The sequence below is a fragment of the Pogoniulus pusillus genome, chromosome 14 (genome assembly GCF_015220805.1).
Source record: "Pogoniulus pusillus isolate bPogPus1 chromosome 14, bPogPus1.pri, whole genome shotgun sequence".
In the NCBI taxonomy this organism is placed as follows: domain Eukaryota; kingdom Metazoa; phylum Chordata; class Aves; order Piciformes; family Lybiidae; genus Pogoniulus; species Pogoniulus pusillus.
Window position 1 is genome coordinate 408,788 of NC_087277.1, and position 20,835 is coordinate 429,622.

Here is a 20,835-nt window from a genome sequence, read left to right on the forward strand (position 1 = left end):
CCCAACCCCAACAGAAAAACCCCAAACCAAAGAAACACCCCTAAGCCCCAGGGCAATCCCTCAGCAGCTCCAGCATTCTGTATCCTATGACGGAGCTGTGCTTTGAGATGCTGGGCAGGCAGCAGCTGTGGATACTTGAGGAGATTTAGCACAGGTAGCAGTAACAGTGTTAGGGGAAGATTCCAATGGACAGTTTCTAGATGATGTTCCATGTTCCCTGGCTTTCAAGAGCAGAAAGCACAGGAGGCATCCCTGACTGCTGTTGCCAAAATGCAAGGGTTGTGTGGTGCTGTGCCTCCTCTGAGCAGGTGAGACAGTGCCTTGCCTGCTTTTTCCATAACTAAGCAGCTTGGGAGAGGATCTGAACTTTTTACACTGCTGCAGTGTCCTTTCCAAAGTACTTCTTGTGTTTGTTCTGGGAGTGGTTGGGGTTGCTGCGTGCACTTAGCACTAACACCGATCAGTGTTCTTCCCTTTGTCTTAAACCTGTGCTGGAGTCTCTCCTGCTGTCTCAGGGACGTGTCTGTATTTGATTTCTTCACTCCACAGTTTCTCCTGCCTTGCAGACTGCACTGCTTCCTCCTTTTGTTTTTATGTACGTTACATAAAGCAGAGCTTTGACAACTTACATTTAATAAAAGCAGCCACCTGTTAAATCCGAACCCTGGCTCTTTTCAAGAACGGTGCTTGCCCCATCGCTAGCTGACTCCCACCCTTCGCCGGGAACTCCTCGCCCCTGCCTGCCTCCTGGCTGTGCGGGTACGAGCGGGCGGGCGGAAGATCCCGTTGGAGACCAGGGCCGCGCTCGCGTGGCAGAGTTTATTTCCCCCGCGCTGCCGGAGCCTTTTCAGCGCCAGCGGAGGCAGCGGTTCCGGGCACAAAGGCAGGGCTGTAAACAGTTTCGCCGGGCCCGGCCCTGCGGAGGCGGCAGTGTCACCGCTGCCGGCCTCCTACCTCGACCGGGAACGGCCCGGCTCCGCTGCCCGCCGGTCTGCGGCCGACGGCCGCTGTGCCCCGGCGAGCGCTTGTACGGACGGTGCTGCGGCTCCGCGCCCGACCCGAGCCGGCGCTGGCGGGGAGCGCGGCCGGGCCGCTCCCGGCGACAAGCGAGCGTCTGGGGCGGCGGCCTCCGCCCAGCAGGGGGCGCGCGCGGCCTCTGCGCCGCCTCCGCTTCCACCGGCGTGCGGCCCGCGCCCGGCGGCCCCTGCGTGCCGAGCCGCCGAGTGCAGGTACCGCGGGGGCGAGGGACCTTCTGTCCGCGGCGGGAGGGGCTGCATCGGTCGGGTTGTCTGAGGGGAGCCCGCCGGTGCGTCTGGCGGGCCCGGGCTCTGCTGAGCGATACGCACAGCGCAAGGGATGAGGAGCAGCGGCACCGGCATAGCCTGCCCCCAGGCCGTGACACCGTCGCAAGAGCGGCGGTGGGGAGGGAACTGCCGGGGCAAGGCCGTAGGCAGGACCGGAGCGCGCCGCCGTAGGTGACAGGGCCGCACGGGGGCGGAGGGCCCGGCGGTGGCGACAAAACCGAGCCGGGGCCTGGGCAACGCTTGGCTCGGGACCTGAAGAGGGTCATCGCGGTAGGCGCTGGTCTGGCGGGAGAGCTGTGGGTGTGCTGCCCGCCGTTCGCACGGGGAGCCGGGGAGGCGGCGGCGCTGGCTGGGCGTCGGTGGGTGTGCAGCCCCTGCGCCGGGCTGCTTCGCGGCGTGCTTCCTGGGAGAACACAGGTTAAAGGTCCTGCGCGCTTTTGCCAGAAGAGCTTCTTTTGCCTTGTTGTCAGCATTCTTTGCCGCAGTAAGTGCTATGTTTGAGGGGAGTGCAGTAGTTCTCTCGAGTTTTGCATCGGGGGCTGCGGGAGAAACTGTAACTGCGTTGAGAAGAGAGAGATAACGCCCGAGTTGTGAAGTGAATGGGGGAGGAACCACGATCAATGGGAAGTAATATTCGAAAGAGAATCCATCAAATCTGTGTGTGAAAGATTATGAAACCATTTATTTGAAGATCTGTCTTGAGGCTAATTTTAGTAAATGCTTAATAAGTATCTTGACGTAGCCATTAAAACTTTACTGTTTTAATTTGGTGGTGATGGAGAGCTGGGAGGTGCTGGCAGTGTAGAAGAGGGAGCTGTAGTATGCAGAAAGGATCGGGTGATCCTGAGAACTAGCGTAGGGAAGAAGTACAGTAACAAGGAGCAAGAGTTTGCAATTCCTGACTCGTCAGCGCACAGTTTACTCACTCAGTTCTTACTATTGAGAGCAACACAACCCCCAGATGCACGTTAGGTGGTTACAACAGAAGCAGTGAATGCTAACCTCTCATGAACCAGAAATGGGAGTTCATAGAATCATAGAATCAACCAGGTTGGAAGAGACCTCCAAGCTCATCCAGCCCAACCTAGCCTCCAGCCCTGTCCAGTCAACCAGACCATGGCACTAAGTGCCCCATGTAGGCTTGGCTTCAGCACCTCCAGGGACAACGACTCCACCACCTCCCTGGGAATTACTGCTATCCACAAGCAGAAATCTGGAATACTTTGTGTAACATCAATCACTCTGAAGTGAAAACCTAAAACCAGATACAGCGTAGGGAGATGTGCCTAGGATGGGTAGGGAAATTAAAAGTCCCCCAAAGGAAGTGTTTGACTTTTTTAGTTTTGCAGAGTAAAGGCCTTTTTCACTTTCTGTTGAACCACCAAGGCAAGGGAATATAGTGAGCTAAAGAATGGTGTTGGTACGTGAATAATTTAACAACGAAACTGTCTTACCCTCAGAGAGCACCGATGTCAATGAGCAACACCCCAACAGGTGGCATGTGACTGGTTTGTAAAAGCAGTGGGTTTGTTTTCTGTAGCAGAGGAATAAGCTTAATGTTACGTATGGACTTCATAGCTCTTCCTCTGTTTGTAAGACAGATTTGCAACAAGAGCTTGGTGAATGTGTGTTTTAGAAGAAAAATATTTATAGAGGCGTTTTGCAGTCTGAATAGTGGGATTAGCACAGTCACAAAATGACTCTGCCTGGTTGCAGTCTTTCTGAATGGAAGAGAAGATGCTGGAGAGTAAAGGCTGAAGTGCGGTTTGTGCATCTGCATTCCAGAGGAATGTTGATTGCCTTGGCATGAGCGGGCTACACAAATCAGTGCTGATCTGCCCTCAGCGGTGTTTTGATACTACTCATCAGCAAGAGCCAGGGATTCAAAGTGGTGCCTTAAGCTGACTCTATCATCCTACCTCATATTCTTGTGCAGTTTCTTTCTGAATACATGTGGCTTTCAAGTCGTCCTCATCTGCAGCCCAGGGCCTGAGATCCCTGCTCATTCAAGGACTCCAGAGCCTGGGATCCCTGCTTATTCAAGGACTTAACTAGTAGTGGCTCTTCTAGGATTTGGATATGCTGGAATTTTAAGAGCTGTTTTCTTTTGATCAGACAGTTGGTTGCCTCCAACATGATCTCCATCATGAACACTCCACATGTGCCAGCTCCTAAGCACACACAGGTTTATGCGTGTTGTGGGATTTCTTTGGGCACTGGTTTATCCCTGTTGTGTGAAATACATGATCCCTGATGCCCTCTGCTTTCCGTGGAGGCTGTTCTAGCATGCTGCTGGTGAGGCCGGTGGGCCTGGCATAGTGCATGGCCTGCTCCACCCCGTTGCAGTTGCTGGTGTTCACTGGCATCCTGCTGCCGCTTAAGGCAGAGCACAGATACTGATGTGCGCAGATTCGTGGTGGTTTGCTTTGCTGTATAAAGGTTATACCTACTAAGCACGTAGAAAGAAGTTTGATCTCGTGCAGTACCTAACTGTAGCCCTGTCTGTGCTTGTGAAGTCAGATTCTGGCTTTACTTCACGTGTCAGCACCGCTTTTCCTGCTGGCGTTTCCTTCTTTCAGTGCAGTGACAGAGTTTCAGTTGGCTAAGCGCTGTAAACGCCGGGTTTGTCACTCGGCGAGGCTCCCACACCCAAGTAGTGCAGCTGACCCAGTCAGCTGGGTCGTAGGACATAGCAGCAACAGGCCGGCTAGTGTTAATGGATATGTTCCTGGCGGCTTGCTGCAACTGAGGCTTGTCAGCTTTCGCTGGAGTTTGCCAAGTAGGACTGCAGTTGCAGGTACTGGGATTTGTACAGTCTGCTGGGTTCTCAGGAAGCATTAACAAATATCCTTATAGCATACAGGAGATTTGTTAGTGAAATGCAGACATGTATGCATTAAGTAGAAGTACAGCCTTAGTTCTACCATTTTGCCTTTCCGTGTCACACAGCTTGATCCAGCCTGATGCAGCTGGATGCTTACAGTCATGCTGTGTTGGTAGGCGTGTGGAATATTTGACATACTAGAGTTCTGATCAGAAAAGCTGTGCCCAGCAGGTGTAGCAGGAGCCATGTATCTAGCAGGATTAGTGGTCTTGTCGCTGCTGTTACTTGACATCATAAACCTGGCAACAGGCAGAGCGGCCTTTCATTTTAAAGGTGAAGTTACATATCAATGACTGCAAGATTCCAGAGATGTCTGCTTTTTAAAGTGCCCTGCTTCTCATAGCCATTTTAACCTGGCATTGCTGTGGCATATCTTAACTGGGGCCACATCACCAACACTGTGCTGCTGCATGCACTGTGAGAAATTAAATCAGAGCATATGGGCTGTATAATAATAACCAGCTCAGTGACAGGTTCTTCATTCTCTGTTTTGTTGCTGGAATTCAATTCCATTTCAGTTTATTGATGGAATTTGAATTGAAGAGAGATGCTGAGGTGCTGGAAGGTGTTGAGAGAAGGGCAGCAAGGCTGGGGAGAGGCCTGGAGCACAGCCCTGTGAGGAGAGGCTGAGGGAGCTGGGGGGGTGCAGCCTGCAGCAGAGGAGGCTCAGGGCAGAGCTCATTGCTGTCTGCAGCTGCCTGCAAGAAGGCTGTAGCCAGGTGGGGTTGTTTTGCCAGGCACCCAGCAAACAGTAGAAGAGGACACAGTCTCAAGCTGTGGCAGGGGAGGTCTAGGCTGGATGTTAGGAGGAGGTTGTTGTCAGAGAGAGTGATTGGCATTGGAATGGGCTGCCCAGGGAGGTGTTGAAGCCAAGCCTGACTGGGGCACTTAGTGCCATGTCTGGTTGATTGGCCAGGGCTGGGTGCTAGGTTGGACTGGATGAGCTTGGAGCTCTCTTCCAACCTGGTCGATTCTACGACTGAAGCTGTTTGGGCTCACTTGTGATCATTCCTGCTGGATGCAGAAAGCTTTTCCTATTTCGGTGAACCGGTCATCTCAGACTTCTTGTGTGCCTAGGTGAGGACCGGGCCTTCTCTGTGTGTGTGTGTGTGTGTGTGTGTGTGTGTGTGTGTGGCGTTTCGGGTTTAGTTTTTGAGGTGTGTGAAGAAAGGGCCACAAGTGCCTGCTTTGTTACAGGAAGCAGCTTTGCCTTCGGATGCTCAGCCACGGGCTGAAGCCCTCCTTTCACTGATGGAGGCTCAGGAGGGGGCTGCTCGCACACGGCAGTAGCGCTTTGGGTGCCAGTTTTGGAGTGCATTTCTGTGAAGCTTTACTGGCGTGCTTGGCGTGATTCTGTCTCAGGAAGCAGACAACAGCAGGAGGTGCGGCAGAGGTCCTCCCTCCGGCCCCGCAGGGCCGCGGCAGCCCACGCGGTGGCGGTGCTAAGCCAGGCAGTGCGGCGGTGCCGCCGGCAGCTCGGCGCACACCGGCTTGCAGCTGGCCCTTGTTGCTCGGTTACTGTTCTCTTCTCCAGGAGACTGCTTCAGGGTCTGCAGCCGACGTAAAGACGAACACTTCATTAGCATTGGAACGAATTCTTTCTAGCTTGTTAAGCAAACAAACCATCAACAAGGAGCATGCTGATGACCTCTGAATAGCTTCTTGACCAGCTTGGGTCAGTGTGCTACATGTGCCCAGGAGGAACAGAGAAGGAATTTGAGCACAGCTTTGTGAAGAGGTTGATAATTATGACCAATGGAAGCGATTCAGTGACTTCCCGTGAAAGCAGGTGTGCGCTAGCTGGCCGCAGTGAGCGGGGAGCCAGTTGTGAGGACCTCGAGTCACAGACGGTCTGAAGAAATGTGTGAGTTGCCTTTCTGCTCCAAGAGTTCTTTTGCAGAAGATGAAAATTGAGCAAGGCTCAAACATACTTTGCTGTGTATTTGATAGAAGTTCATTGTGCTGAAACATGGAATGCAGCTGAATTGCCAGTTAAGAGTATAGAGGATAAGGATAAAACATTTGTGACTCTGCTTGTCAATGAAAGTGTGTTATCAGATTGATCTCTTTCCTATCGTTGCCTACTTGTGTGTGCTTGATATAGTACATGCACTGTGCTTTTATCTGGGGAAGCGTTCTGCAGCCTGGGATGGGCATTGAGATCCTGTTGGTTTTCATCTCGTGCTGTTGGCGTGCTGCATAGTGGTGAGCAAAGCTCGTTGCTTCTCAGTGCCTTTGCTGATTTCTGAAAGAGCAGCAGTAATTTGTGATTTTTTCTCCTGAAGCAGTTAGTGGCCCATGTGTGCAAAGCACGAGGTATGTGTAGCACAGCAGCACTCATGTCCTGACATCAAAAGAGTATCCCGCTGTGACGTCTGCAGAAGGGAAGGAGGATGGCAGAAAACAAATGGCATGAATAATGTTCTTGTCTCACCACTGACCCGTGTGTCTGGCTAGAGACATGAGAGAGGTCTTAGAAACATGCTGCAGTACCTTGGTTCAGGAACTGCTGCAAAGATGACTAAAGTTAGGAAGGGAGGTGCTGTGTAAATCAGACATCTCACTGTGGTGAGCTGGAGATGCTGTTCTCAGCAAAGCCCCCAGCGGAGCCAGTTGGACTGAACGGCTGAAGGTTGTTCACAGAAGATGCAGAACTCTGATGGAACTTGATGTGGGCAGGATTCCCAAACAGGAATGACAGTTGTTCATGAGGTTTTTAACTAAATGTGGCATTAATTCTGATAAATGACTTCTTTGTAACTTGAGTGTCAATACAAGTACATGTGACAACTTAACAAGAGATTTCTCCCTCCGACTACTTAGGGAATTCAAACATTGCTGGGCTTACGTTTCAAGAACTGCTCAGTGTTCAGAGGGCAGCCAAGCAAGGCAATGTAGGTTTGTTTTAATCATTAAATTACACATTAAAAAAAAGCCTCTTGTGTGTCTAAAGAGACCTTATGTTCACGTGGTGGATTTAAGGGAACAGCCCCACCTGATCAGAACACTGCCTTCAGAGAGGGGAACTTACAGTCTAAGCAAACCACTGGGATCTTTTTCTTTCATTTGGAGCCTGAAGAGGAAGAGCTTGGAAAGACGCTGCCACTCAGAAAGAGGAAGCTGTTTGCTACAAGGGAGTTGGCCAGTGTAGGTTTTAAAAGTAACACCTTTTGTGTTCTAGCATGGGGTGGTGGCTGTTAGTTGTTCTTGATTTGGTTGTGGTCCCCATTGCTTGGCAGTGGCAGTCTCTCCAGTGGCAGCCTTTCTGCTGCTTAGGTTGCTTGTGTCAGTGTCTCCTGATGCTGAGACATCTCAGTTACTGCCCAATCTGATACTGTCCTGATGTTGTTCTTTGAACTGGGGACAATCCAGGTGTCCTGACTGTTCTTGGAAATGCTGCACTTGTGCAGAACTGTTGTGGTCTGGATGATTAACTGCAACTTGTCAGGTTCATTGATATTTTTTGCAGTGGAGAGACTGGTTCCACTAGTGGTTCTGCCTTACAGTCTAGATATTCCTTTCTTCTGGAGCTGTTTGGTAGAGAAGGCAGAGGCAACATGTGAAATAAAACCACAGTTAGTGCAGATTTAGGGTTGGAAAAAAGCAGCAGAACTCACATTTAGCTCCATGGTTTGAAGAATTCAGGATCCCCCCTGGCTTCTGCAAGTGTAAACATGTTATAGAGCAGATCAGTGTGTGATTCTGAGTTACCATTGTGCACGGGACAGCTGACTTCTCATACACAAATAGGTAATTCCTACAGGATCACACTGCAGGAGCACTGCTTTTGGAGACAGAGCAGCTCAGTTAGATTTTCTTACCCTGTGCTGGCCTACTTGTCACTGAAGCAGTGACCTGAAGCATACTTTTTGCCATTATTGATAAAAGCACAGTGTGCTCAGGCTGTATCCAGCTGTGTAAATGTAGGGGAGATCTGTTCTTACAGTATGCCTTTCTAATGGGAAAGACATCTTTGAATTTACTTTTTTCTTTCCACACACCCCCTAAAATAAAATAAATTTTCTGTCAAAGTACCAAGTTATTAACAGCAAACCTTTTTTATATTTGAAAGAGAAATGTCACTTGAAATGGGCATTTTCAGTAGTGATGTGCTTAAGGAATTCAAGAGAGATGTTGAGGTGCTGGAAGGTGTTTGGAGAAGGGCAGCAAGGCTGGGGAGGGGCCTGGAGCACAGCCCTGTGAGGAGAGGCTAAGGGAGCTGGGGGGGTGCAGCCTGCAGCAGAGGAGGCTCAAGGCAGAGCTCATTGCTGTCTGCAGCTACCTGAAGGGAGGCTGTAGCCAGGTGGAGTTGGGCTCTGCTGCCAGGCAGCCAGCAACAGAAGGGGACACAGCCTCAAGCTGTGCCAGGGGAGGTCTAGGCTGGATGTTAGGAGGAAGTTGTTGTCAGAGAGAGTGATTGGCATTGGAATGGGCTGCCCAGGGAGGTGGTGGAGTTGCCGTGCCTGGAGGTGTTTAAAAGGAGGCTGCATGAGGCACTTAGTGACAGGGTTTAGTTAACTAGAAGGGTTAGGTGATAGGTTGGATTGGATGGTGCTAGAGGTCTTTTCCAACCTGGTTAATTCTGTAATTCTGTTTCTAGGAGCAGTCAGTTACTGAACTGGTTAGATGTATTTAACTCCAGCAGCAGTGATGCAGAGGGGTGTTCAGAATGCTCACTTTGCAGCACCTCTGGATCTGGTTACTAATGCAAGTCCTTTGTGCGGATTTGTGCCTGTGACATCGATGCTTAATGGTAGGTGTGCCAGCTTCTAGGCAGGGTCAGACGTACCCCTGTCACCTTTCAGAAGCAATTCAGGGAGAAGGGGAAGTGGTTTGGAATTCTTTTTGTAAATCTCGTGGGAAACCCATTACAGCAATGGGCATTTTGACCCTTCCCGTGGTCAGAAATGTAAGGGCAGTTTGTACGTTCAGAAAGATCAGATGACATAGCCCAGTGTAATGTTTTGCTGGGCTTTTTTGGGAGCATTAGGTTAGATCTGGGGACTGGCAGTTTAGAGATGGTGCAGAGTTCAGCTTTGCCTCACCTGGTACCTGGCAGGAGTCAGGCAGCTATATGTGAAATGGAGTAGTCTTTGTAGGGAAAGTCTTTTTCATCACAAAGATCAATCAAACCAGATGGTTTAGGTGTTGGGGGGAGGGTGTATGGGTGTATTTGCTTAGTCCACAACTTCAAGTGTTGAGAAGAAAGATGTGTTGGGCTTCTTTCTTTTTCACTGTGAAATGCTAAGGTTTTACTTCAGTCTTCTACACTTCAGCAGTCAATTCTGAAAGTTTCTAATGATGATACCTTCTGAATCAGAATTGCTTCCAGTTACAGTTTCTGAGAGCTGCTAAGCTTTTATGTCCTTTCCTGGGAAGATGAAGAGCTCTTTCCTGTTTTTTTTTTCCTAGCACTATATGGTGATGCTTCACCAGAGCTGTGTGAGGCAGTGGGGAGTTCTGCGAGGCTTTAGCAGGCATACACTTCCAGTATGAAAGAGAAACAGTGGCTTGCATTTACCAGGGCATGCCACAGTGCTTCTCAGATAGCTTGCACCTCTGAGATCACCTCTTGTGGATTTCTGTTAGGCCTTGTTTGATTAAACAGGTTTAAACACTGCAGCATTATTCTACAGGCCAACCACGATCTTTTATCAAGTACGATTAGGGGTTTGTGCTGTTCCTGTGGCTGATTGTTGAAGCTTTGTAAATGATTTATGATCTTGCTTTAGGGAAGATTTAGTGTGGAACATAAAGGCTACAATTACATCGTACAGAAACTGGGCTTGATGTTTCTCTTAGAGAAAATTGGCCTGGCAGAGCTAAAGAAGACTTCTCAATCCTTCATGGCTTGGGTGGGAAATGGGCAAGAAAATTGCAATTGCTGTTGGCTGGGCATCCTGACTGCATCATCCAGGGGGGTTGTACCATCCTCAGGTGCATTGTCCTGTCTCTTTGTGCAGGCTTATAAGTGAGCTGTTGGTGCCCAGAAGATGCCAGCCTTGCATTGGAAGTTTTTGCAGCACATCAGTGAAGTGGCCTTTGGCCATTGGAAGTGATTGTTGGGCCAGCACATGCTTACAGGCAGACTTGCAGCCTAGGGGCGTGTAGCTCTGCTTAAAATCATTCCTTGTAAAGATAGCAGATTGAAGAAGCTGTTCCCATCTCTGTCTCTTCTGCATCCAAGAAAGCCAGATCGTTGTGCCTTCCTGCGCTGGGAGGCTGCACAGCATTCATGCAGCTAGCAGAATTTGTCCAGACAGGACATTAAATCTTTAATGTTAAAGCTTTAAATGTGATGAACTCCACCAGCCCCAAATGCTCTGGCTGTTCATCACCTAGGTGTGCAGATGTTTTGAAATTACTTCTGTAGGCACTTTGATCTTGAATTTGATCTAAAATATGGGGGAAGAGCTATAAAATGCAGGCATGATAGACTCTCAGGAAAAGGAGAGGTCTGAAATCAAGTTCTTTGGCTGCTGGCCATGTTTCCATTCTCCCAGCTGAATAAGTGCAGTGGTGTGGAAGGATACCTTATATAGATGAGAAAATGCACATCCATGTGTGGCTGTCTTAGGAGGAGCTTCCTGCAGTCAGTCAGAACACTGCTCTAGCGTGATCCCAAAGTACTGACCCTGGGCAGGTGGGACACACTGCCTCAAGTGAATCTCAGCTCCCATTCAAAGCCAGCTAGTAAAGCCACTTCTCTTTCCTGTCTGTCGAGCTGTGCCATGTCTGTATGGGTGTTTCTTCTAAGTGTTTTTACTGGTTTAGATGATGATTTTTCCCCCTTTTTTTTTCCTCCTCCCTAGGGCAGTGCAGAGCTTTGCTGTCCAGCCTCTTAGATGTTTTAGTTTCTTACCATCTCTTCACACACCTTTTACCCTGCTCTTGCACAGCCATTCTCTTTCCTCCTTATTGTTTTCTGTATCCTTTAAACACATAACATCATCCTACCCTCCTTATTTGACTCATCCTCAAAACACTCTTCTGAATAGTTACCGTAGCCTGTGGAATATTCTATAGCAAGAAATCCAGAGCAAAACAACATTTATCTCCTCCTTTTAGGTTGACACAAAAAGAGTTCATCCTTTATGGAAGCACAGAAACTACCTTTGTGCTTCTCTGTGTTGGGGTTCCAGCTGAGCCCACGGTAGCTCCATACCTGGTTTGGCCATAGTCCTTGGACTCACTTCCAGTTTTCAGGTTCAGAGGGGCAGCTTCACGTAATGCACTCAGTTTTCTGTTCTGGTTGGTTCAGCAGTTTATCTGTGGCACTATGAAAGTAGTGTTCTGCAAGGTGTACTGGAAAAGATTTCTTGCTGAAGGAGTTAGTATTTCTAATTAGCAGCTAATTTTCAGCAGCTAACTGCACTTTGTACACCGAAGTTCAAGTTCAGGCGGTGGGAATCCTGCTGGAGTAGCTTGCGGCAGTGAGGACTGCAGCTAAGACCGCGGGCGCTTGCCTGGTTCATGGTGCTCACTCTCACTTCTGATCCACGGTTGTCATTAGCAGCCTTGATCTCATGGCAGGTGAAAGCTGATCACCTGTCTTGCATTTGTGGCACTGATCTTAGCGGGTTCCTGCAATAAGGAAGCTTTGCTGCTGTGGCCAGAGGTGTAAGAGCAGAAGGAGCCCTTCCCCTGTCAAGGTAAGGTGCACCACAGGAAGCTTCCAGAGCTGTTCTGTGAGCTGCTTTGCGTTCCTGTGGGAGAAGCTGAGCAGCCTGCCGAGCGTTTGCGTTGTGCTCTTCGGCTGGTTTCCCACCATTGCTGCTTCCCACTGCCGCCTGCAGGTCTCTCACCTGCTCCAGGGACTCGGAGCGATGTCCTACGTGTTTGTTAACGACTCCTCGCAGACCAACGTGCCGCTGCTGCAGGCTTGCATCGATGGAGACTTCAACTACTCCAAACGGCTGCTGGAGAGCGGCTTTGACCCCAACATCCGAGACAGCCGGGGCCGAACCGGCCTCCACCTGGCTGCAGCCAGGGGGAACGTGGACATCTGTCAGCTGCTGCACAAATTCGGTGCTGACCTCCTAGCCACTGACTACCAGGGTAACACAGCTCTTCACCTCTGCGGCCATGTGGACACCATCCAGTTCCTGGTGTCTAATGGGCTTAAAATTGATATCTGGTAAGTCACTTTTCCTATTTTACAGCATGTGTTGTATTCTGGTTTAGTCTGCTGGTGCCACAGCTGTGCATGTGACTCTGCTGCTGCTGAAGTGCTGTGTTTGGTGCAGTTGTGTATTTGAAGATATCACTTAACAAAAACACAAAATAAGAGGGCAGGAGAGCTGCAGGAGGCCACTTCTGCTAGTCTGTGCAACAAGGACAGCAAATAAAAATAGCAGCTGCTGGTGTGGGCTGCTGTGGCTAATTCTGCCTTGCTGAAGGCACTGCCATCCTGGGCTGGCCAGGCAGTCAGGTGTGGGTGGTTGGCACCAAAGGCAAAAATCACATGGGCTGCTTTAAGGAGGAAGTTCTTGCCAGAGAGAGTGATTTGCCATTGGAATGGGCTGCCCAGGGAGGTGGTGGAGTCACCGTCCCTGGAGGTGTTCAAGAAAAGACTTTATGAGGTACTTAGTGCCATGATCTAGTTGACTGGATAGGGCTGGGTGCTAGGTTGGCCTGGATGATCTTGGAGGTCTCTTCCAACCTGTTTGATTCTATGAAAAGAGTCTTCTCCAGCACAGTTATATTGTTTTAATTGTGGTAGTGTGTAAGAGAGGAAAATACAGTTGTGTGTGTCAGTTCATTCCCATCCTCTTTCAGTAACAATGCCTCCTTTCAGTGTTTTCCTGTTCCACCAAACTCTGTGAGTCAGCCCTTCTTTTACATGTTGGGTATTCTTTCTTTCTGGCTCCCAGCAGCTGTCGGGTACCAGTGCTCAGCTGTAAGCTCTCAAGCTACAAAGTAAGTGGCTGCTTCCCTGCAGGAGCTGAATGGCTTTGTTTGCGTGTTCCCATCACACATGCAAACCAGTAGTAACTTAAAGCTTTGCGGGGTTTGATCTCTGCCCTTGTTTCACCTGCCTGTCCTCTAACGTTTTTAACTCGGCAAAACCAGTTGCTGGCAGCCTAGAGTCTTTATGTGTTGTGCACTGGGGCTCTCTGCTCCTTTCAAACCACTCTGAAGGCAGCTCTGGTGCTCTTCAGTATTAATAGCAGAGGGGCTGTCTATAGTCCATGTAGGTTTTGCCTCATCTCCTCATACACGCATGGAAACTAAACTGTTAGGGAAAAGATTGCACAGTTCCTTCTCCAAATTAAACTTAATCCTGAGCACTGCCATGAATCTACCGTTTAATTTTGGTTGTCACACCCAGAGGTTCCATGAGAGTGGAAGGAGATTTTATTTTATTTAGTGGAAGAAGAGTAGTGCAGGCTGAAAGCTAAACACGCTGCCTTCTGCAGTAGCCAGCTGCACTCTCATCTGTAGAGACTGGAGTTTCTTACTGTCTGATAGGACCGCCAGCAGTTCTCAGGGCTCAGACAGTTGCCGGGTGTCCCGCCGAGTTGTTACAAGATTTCTCTGTTAACAGTTTCTCTTCTCCTCCTGTCCCTTTGCGGGGTTATTTTAGCAACCACCAAGGTGCAACACCGCTTGTTCTGGCGAAGCGAAGGGGTGTGAATAAAGATGTGATTAGGCTGCTGGAGTCTTTAGAGGAGCAAGAGGTGAAAGGATTCAACAGAGGAGCTCACTCCAAGCTGGAAACGATGCAGACTGCTGAAAGCGAAAGGTATTTACAACCAAAAATCATTACTAGCAGAGATAATGTTGATGACTTCTGGATTTTTGTGATCGACCTGGTTGGTAACTCCTCAAAAGACATAAAGGCAACTCTGGCCTGATACTATCAGACCAAAATTAAGTACTGCTTTTTGGAAAAAATCCCTTAGATCAAGTGTGAGAACAGAAATGATTTTTTTTTCCTATTGAGATTTTCATTTTTTGGTAGAAATTAGAAAACAAATTAGTTACTTATTTTCCATTCTAGTCTGCCCAAAATTCTGCCCCCAGTCACAGAGCCAAGGGCCTGGTGGGCTGCAAGCTGCAGGTATCCCAGGCTAGCCTCACACCTGGTTGGGAGGATGGATTGTCTCTGCACAGAAGGGCTAGCAGGCTTTGCAGCTGTACGTGGCCCTGAGTAAAGGGCTTTATACAATGGCAGATACGACATTTCTGTTGCTTCTGGTCCTAAACCTGATGGAGAATAAACTAAAAGTGTTGTGGTGGCTGAAGAGAGGGTTAAAGGACAGCTGAGGACTCCAGGAGAGCTGCTGACAATTTCAGGGAAGCATGTGGTCAGAGGGGAGCTCCTGATGAGTTCTGGAAGGGCTGTATCTCAGGCTCTGCTTGCTGAGGACTCTGAGCAGTGCTGCTGCCATAGGAGGTAGCAGCATGCTGGTGATGCCAAGAGGTGAGGTACAGGCAGCCAGGGGCACAGCTGGGGTAGTGTGTACAAAACCTGGGGTGACCAGGGGCAAGGAATGAATATGAAGGAATTGTAAGTCAGCAGCACTAAATGCAATCTCATTTAGCCAATGAAAACCAAGGTGCAGGAGAAAAGCCTTTGAGGTGTTAGCTCCAGGAGTTGGTGCTACCCCCTGGAGAAGGCAGTGACGTCCTGCAGCACACTCGGTGAGCTGTCTGCACAAGGTGAGGCAAGCTGCCAGTGCTGCAGTGAAGAGCAGTGGTTAACTTCTGCTGGGCAGCACTTCTTGCAGTGCTGCTAGCCCCATTCAGACCAGTTTCACTTCTCTGAGAAGCACAAGACTTGAGTGCTCAGTACCTGAAGGCATCCTGCAGCAAGGCTGCAGAGGGACTGTCCCTGAGGGTGTCTAGAGACAGGATAATGGGAATGGTTTGAAGCTGAGGCTCTGGCACAGGCTGCCCAGGGAGGCTGTGGCTGCCTCCTCCTGAGGCTGTTCAAGGCCTGCTGGATAAGGCAGCTGAGAAGTGTCCCTACCTATGGTGGGGAGGTTGGAGGGGCTGGTCTCTGAGGTCCCTTCCAACCTGAGCCATTCTAGGATGTCCTTGTGAAAAGAGGCAGCTAGAGCTTGCTTTAGCCTGGCGGAGTGAAGGCTGAGAGGTGTGGTTGCTGACAAGAAATAGTGCTGAGCAACACACAGTAGCTGGAGATGAGACTGCACAGGGACCAAAGGACACAGATAAAAAAATACTCTTTGTGGTTGAGAACTGGGAGTGGATTTTTATTGTGAGTTTCCAAGGCAGCCCTCTTGTGGGAGGATTTAGATGAGGCAAGAAGCCTTGAAAAGTTTCAGAGCAATCCCAGTTCTCCTGCAGAGATGGTGGTGCTTCAGGACATGGTTTAGTGGTCATGGCAATGGGCCTCTGTGGTTGAACTCAGTGATCTTAAAGGTCTGTCCTGGCCTTGGTGACTCTGTGGTTCTCTGCCAGTGTAGGTGTTAGCCAAGTGGGGTTAACAGAAAAGGTGAAGCCAACAGGATTGCAGAAATCATGCCAGATACTCCCAGTGAGCAAATTCTCTTCCACAGGTGGCCACAGTCATCAGAGGCTGTTCTAAGCTGTGAAACAAAGCAATCTGCTAGTCTCCAAATTCTGTGGGTACAGATGACAGAAATTCATGCATGCTGCCTTTCTGACTTGACTAAAGCTTAATGGAAGCTGCTTGTCAGCCAGGACTATGTAAACATCTGGGCCAGCAGCTCAGCCCCACTGCATTCCCAATTGCAAAGGGTTTTCTGGAGTCCCTTTAATGGACATCCCTTCCTTGCTGTTACTTGACCTTCGTAGATGTTATGGTGTTTACTTTGAGAAGGAAGTCGGCAGCTCTCCTTGGAGGGAGGCACAGAGACATAAACAGTGCAGCACCCAGCTTGTTTGTGAAGTGTTTCAAGTGTCTGCAATACATTGTTTTGAACATAACAACCAAGAGATGCCTACAGCAGCAAAAGCAAGGGAGTTGTGTGCGGCTGGCTTGGTAAAGAGGTGGTGGCTCTGGAGCAGCTGGCTTTGCAGACCTCCCCTCTCCACTCCTCTCTTAGTTTATTTTTACGTTTTAGAGACACTTAGATGGATGTCTCCTGTCCTCTCCACTCCTCAGCTCTCTTACATTATGCATGAACCTGTGGAGCAGTAACGGTTGCTCTTTCTGAAAGTAGTCTCTGACTTCCTTTTCTGCTCCTTGTTGCATTCAGCTGCTGCTGCTCTGGAAGCAGAGGCCAGAGCTAGGCTCCTTGGTCAGATATCTGCTTTCTTTGTGAGGAGTGGCAGGGTGCTGTCAGGAGGCAGAGGATTTGTCCATTTGCACCAAGTGCACTTGAGCTTCCAGTGTGTGCCAGAGGACGAGCAGCCTGTGGGCTGTGTGGCACAAACCTCTCTGCAGCAGGCATTGCTGCCTTACCGTTGCTGAGCAGCTGTGGCTCGTAAGGAGAAACAGCATTGGATATAATTGGGCTGCAGCAGGGGACAGAGAAGTGTTTGCTGTGTGCCCTTGTCTGTCTGCTGGGCAGCCTTGGGGTCTCTACTGAACTGCACCGTGCCTGCCTTTAACCTTGCTACAGTGGTGCATTAACCAGTTAGTACTTAATGGGTAAGTAGCTCTGCTCTACGCCAGGGACTGTCTTCTATTAAACCCTTTGTTTTGCCTGAGAAATCACAACAAGCAAGGAAGGCAACTAAACCCTGCAGCTGTGGGCAAGTAAAAGCAGCTTTACAGCAAGTGAAATATTGAAGACCCAAAGAATGAGGAGCTGCCTGAGAGGCGAGGTGATGCTGCAGCACTTCAGCAGGCTACCGCTTCCTCCGTGGCTGCACCTCCTAGGAGCAAACCCCCTCTGAGCAGTGTGGTGTAGTCAGAGAGGGGAGATTGACAAACAAGACTTTTCCCTCTCGGCAGCCATTTGTCTGTCTGTCGTTGTCCCAGAGCACAGTAGCATTTCTGCAGCTAGTGTGCACTTGGAAATTACTTTTCCCTGAAGTGTTTTGGTTTGTTGTTGCTGTAAGAGAGATCTAGGAACATGGTGACCCAAAGCAATTACAACAGGGGAAAAAGAGGAGGTTTTCTGCTATTGCCTTGATTGTGTAAGGAGTTGGTTTCACCTTTTCTGCTCTGTGCTCAGAACCTGATCCTATAAGCACCTCTGTGTGGAAGCTCACTAGAGTGAACAGTAGGAGTGTAGAGACAGGTAACATTTCATATAACTAACATCAAGTGCTAGGAAGTTTTTCCTGTCCTTCGTGGGCTTTTCCATACAGCAATGAAGAAAGTTTCCACTTGTAAACCAAGTGTGCAGCCAGCCAAGCTGGGAGAGTGATGCAAGGATCCATGCAGCTTTTGAACCAACTGTGAGTTCTCTCCTAAAGGCAATTCCCTGTCAGGATGACTGCACCATTCTAATTTCATATTTGCATCTCCTTTAAAAGTGAGAGTTCCAGTCCCTAATGTAATTTACAGTCTGGCAATTTAAAGGGGGCCGGATGAGTTGGTAGTGGAATGTTAAAACACCATAGCAGCTGCTGAAGACCATATGGCAGCAAACACAGCAGTGCCAGCATGTCCTGGAGATCAGAAATGTCTACCCTTCTTATGACTTAGATTTATTCTCTTCTGTGATATCTTCATGCTTGAGGAGGGGCTTCTGTAACAGGCGTGCCAGGGGGTAGTAGAGATGGCTGCGGGGTTCTGAGTCTCGACTCTGCTGGTTTCCTAAGTTTGCTTTTTACTCGGCAGCTTATTTTGAAACGGTGATTTGTTGCTGTCTGAGCGAGGGCCGGTGCCCCTGGAGCTGTTAGCTAGGCCTCAGTAAGCGCTTCCCAGCCGTGTTTCGCAGGAATTAGGGGGACTGAGCTGTGGAGGCCCCTAGGTGGCAAGGCTGCAAAGCCAGGGCAGTCCCTGTGCAGGAGCTCACTAAACAGCACTGCAGCCGGCTTCAGTTTGGGGCGAGAGCCTTCCCTGACTCTGCTCTGGCTTGGCTTGCAGAGGCACTGCTGTCAGTCTGCAGGTGGGGTCAGTTCTCAGTGCAGTGTTTGGGTTGTTGCTAGCAGGATCACTGTCATGCTCAAAGGTGTATTCTTCTGCTCTGATGTATTTTTCACTTTAATCCTTTGTAGTGCCATGGAGAGCCATTCCCTCCTTAATCCAAACCTGCAGCAAGGTGAGGGAGTTCTCTCCAGTTTCCGCACGACATGGCAAGAGTTTGTGGAAGACCTGGGCTTCTGGAGAGTGCTGCTGCTCGTCATTGTCATTGCCCTGCTGTCCCTTGGCATCGCCTACTATGTTAGTGGTGTGCTCCCTTTCGTAGAAAACCAGCCTGAGCTGGTGCACTGAGGCAGATGTAGAGAGTGCACTGTGCTTTCCCTTGCTCTGCTCTCACCTGGAGCTCCTTTCTGCTTGTCTCTCAGTGTAGGCAGTGGAGCCGTATCTGCTGTTTGCCTTTCCTACCCTTTTGAAAGAGGGATTCCTTCATTTCAAGTAAAACACTAAATTCTAAAGCACTCCTAAGCTACCACTGACTTACCTTGATTTGCAAGCAAGATGTGAAGATAATCCTCTCTGATGGTAAAGTGTTGTGATTAGGAAAGGCCTTTCATAATGAATATTAAATTCCTGGGCATGAAGGATACATCCTAGTACAGAACTCAGTTCGATCTATTTTGCTTATGGAAAGAGGTACATCTGTGACTGGGCTCTTTTGTATGTGTGTTTCACTTGAAAGAAATACTCTTTTAAAAGTCCTCCTCCAACAATCTGAATAATCTCATCACTCATTCTAAACTTCATAGCTCCTTTAATGCCTCCCCGTAATTTCCTACCCGCTGTTTGATAAACAGAATGAGAGCTAGCTGAAGCTTTGCTGTGTCTGTACTGTGTGGCTCCCTCCTTTGCTAGGTTCATGTGCTTTCTTCCTCAGCAGAATTTAGTGCTGTTGCTACCTGCCTGAGTACCTCCTGTGGAACAAAGCTGGCTGTTGTGCTTTGGCAGTAAGGTCAATTCAGCCTTAGGCTGAAACGTTGCGTTTTGGTGATGTGTTACTAAGCAAACCCTTTCTTTGTCAAGGTGGTGAAGAAGTGCTTTAGGTGTTCTGCTCTGTATGTAATAACACTGTGAGGCCATTGTCTTTGTGAAACATGTAATGAAGGATTACTTTTTCTTCCTCCCACCAGCACCAGAGTGAGCCAGGTAATTGTGTTGCTCTCCTGTTTGTGGGGAGGACTGGGTTGAACAGAATTCCTCTCTAGAACTGCTTTGCATTTCAGCTGTTTGCAGCACAGGCTCGGGAGTTATTGTCTGAGTATGCAGAATAAAGTATTTCAGATGTTACTATTGGGGAACGTTGATGTGAAATGAAATGAACTCCTGGCCCAGTCTGTACCTAGCTGTGAAATCCTCTGTAAATAACCTACGGGTGAGCCTCTTTTGAGAAGACCAGAAGGGCACTACGTGTATTGAGCTGGAGGTTTTCAAAGCAAGCAGATCCTCCTCTCCTGTGCTGATTCGGTATCTAACTCCCTTTGTTCCCATTGCCTTGAAAATCCCAAACAAAAGGAATTCTGCAACCCTAATGAATCTTTTTTTTTTCACTTAGCCACTCCTAATTTGTTGCTGAATAGCATCAAACATTTGTAAAGTTAAAAGCTACAATAAATAGCCACACCTCTGTTCTGATACCACCTGCATTTCTGTGTCCTGTCTGTGGGTCTGAGTGAGGAGGGCTTTTGTCCTTGGTGTGTGACAGGACCTCGACTGCCCTGGGCCCCCTTCTATGCTGCATCAGAATAATTCTTGAGCTTGTTTCCTGAGACAGAGGTTAATGAAATGATACTTTCCTAGGAGCCACAGTGCCACAGAAGGGAAAAGCTTCTTAAAAGCACAGCAAACAAACCCCGGAGCTGCCTTCTGAATATTTCAGTTGTTGTGCACAGAGCAGTACAAACTGATGGCACATCTACATCTCATTGTCTGCATCTGGAACACTCCTGTTGCTGCCTGCAGAACTTGTGTTTGTGCTCTCAGTCCGGGTGAATGGCACAAAGAAATCTCGGTGGTAAGTGTCTGTTGGGTTGTTACTGCTTTGGCACAGAGGTAATATTGGTGCCCCATTGCAGTGCCCCAGTTGCATGTGTGTGGATGAGCACTGCAGGCACGAGGAGGCTCCCCCCTGGGAAACGGCAGCCACACTGCTGCTGGCAGTGAGTCTGGGCAGTGCCTCGAAGCTTTCCTCCTTGGTTTTCAGCGTTGTTACTGCCTTGGTTGCTGCCTGCTTGCTGCCTGGCTCTCTCTTATCTCGGATTTCAGGTGTTGAACGTGGGATCTAGGAGTCCCTCTGCATTTAAGATTAACTGAGGAGTACAAAATACAAGCAAGAAAACCAGGCCTGCTTTGCTGAACTTTGTCATGCTTTGCTCTATGAATGAGCAGTTTCAGAGTGTGCATTGCAGAGGTGTGGACAAGCCACTGTGGCAGTGTGCTGTGCAGAGAGGGTAGGCTGCCTTGGGTAGCCATTTTGTCTGGTTGCCACAATGCAGCAGGAATTTCGTTCCTGGATGTGGTGTGTGGCACGGTGAGTTGAAAGCTCCTAGGTGAGGAAGTGCTCTCACCTTGAGCTGTTGGAACAAGAGCTGGCTGGATCTGCAGCTGTGATTGTTAGCATGATT

At 49.2% G+C, this 20,835-nt stretch overlaps 1 protein-coding gene across 3 annotated transcripts; it reads left to right on the top strand.

Annotated features, from left to right (window-relative positions):
* The first annotated feature begins 1,138 nt into the window (after positions 1-1,138).
* On the top strand, positions 1,139-19,848 carry ANKRD46 (ankyrin repeat domain 46). Of its 3 annotated transcripts, none has more exons than XM_064154013.1 (5): positions 1,139-1,229; positions 11,702-11,840; positions 11,985-12,325; positions 13,775-13,933; positions 18,292-19,848. In XM_064154013.1, exons 3-5 carry the CDS (start codon positions 12,015-12,017, stop codon positions 18,506-18,508), a joined length of 687 nt encoding a protein of 228 aa, XP_064010083.1. In that variant the 5' UTR covers positions 1,139-1,229; positions 11,702-11,840; positions 11,985-12,014; the 3' UTR covers positions 18,509-19,848. The 3 variants fall into 3 exon arrangements, with proteins under 3 accessions (XP_064010083.1, XP_064010085.1, XP_064010084.1); XM_064154014.1 differs by having other exon boundaries at positions 1,187-1,229; positions 11,722-11,840; XM_064154015.1 differs by lacking the exon at positions 11,702-11,840 and having other exon boundaries at positions 1,145-1,229.
* Positions 19,849-20,835: the final 987 nt, after the last annotated feature.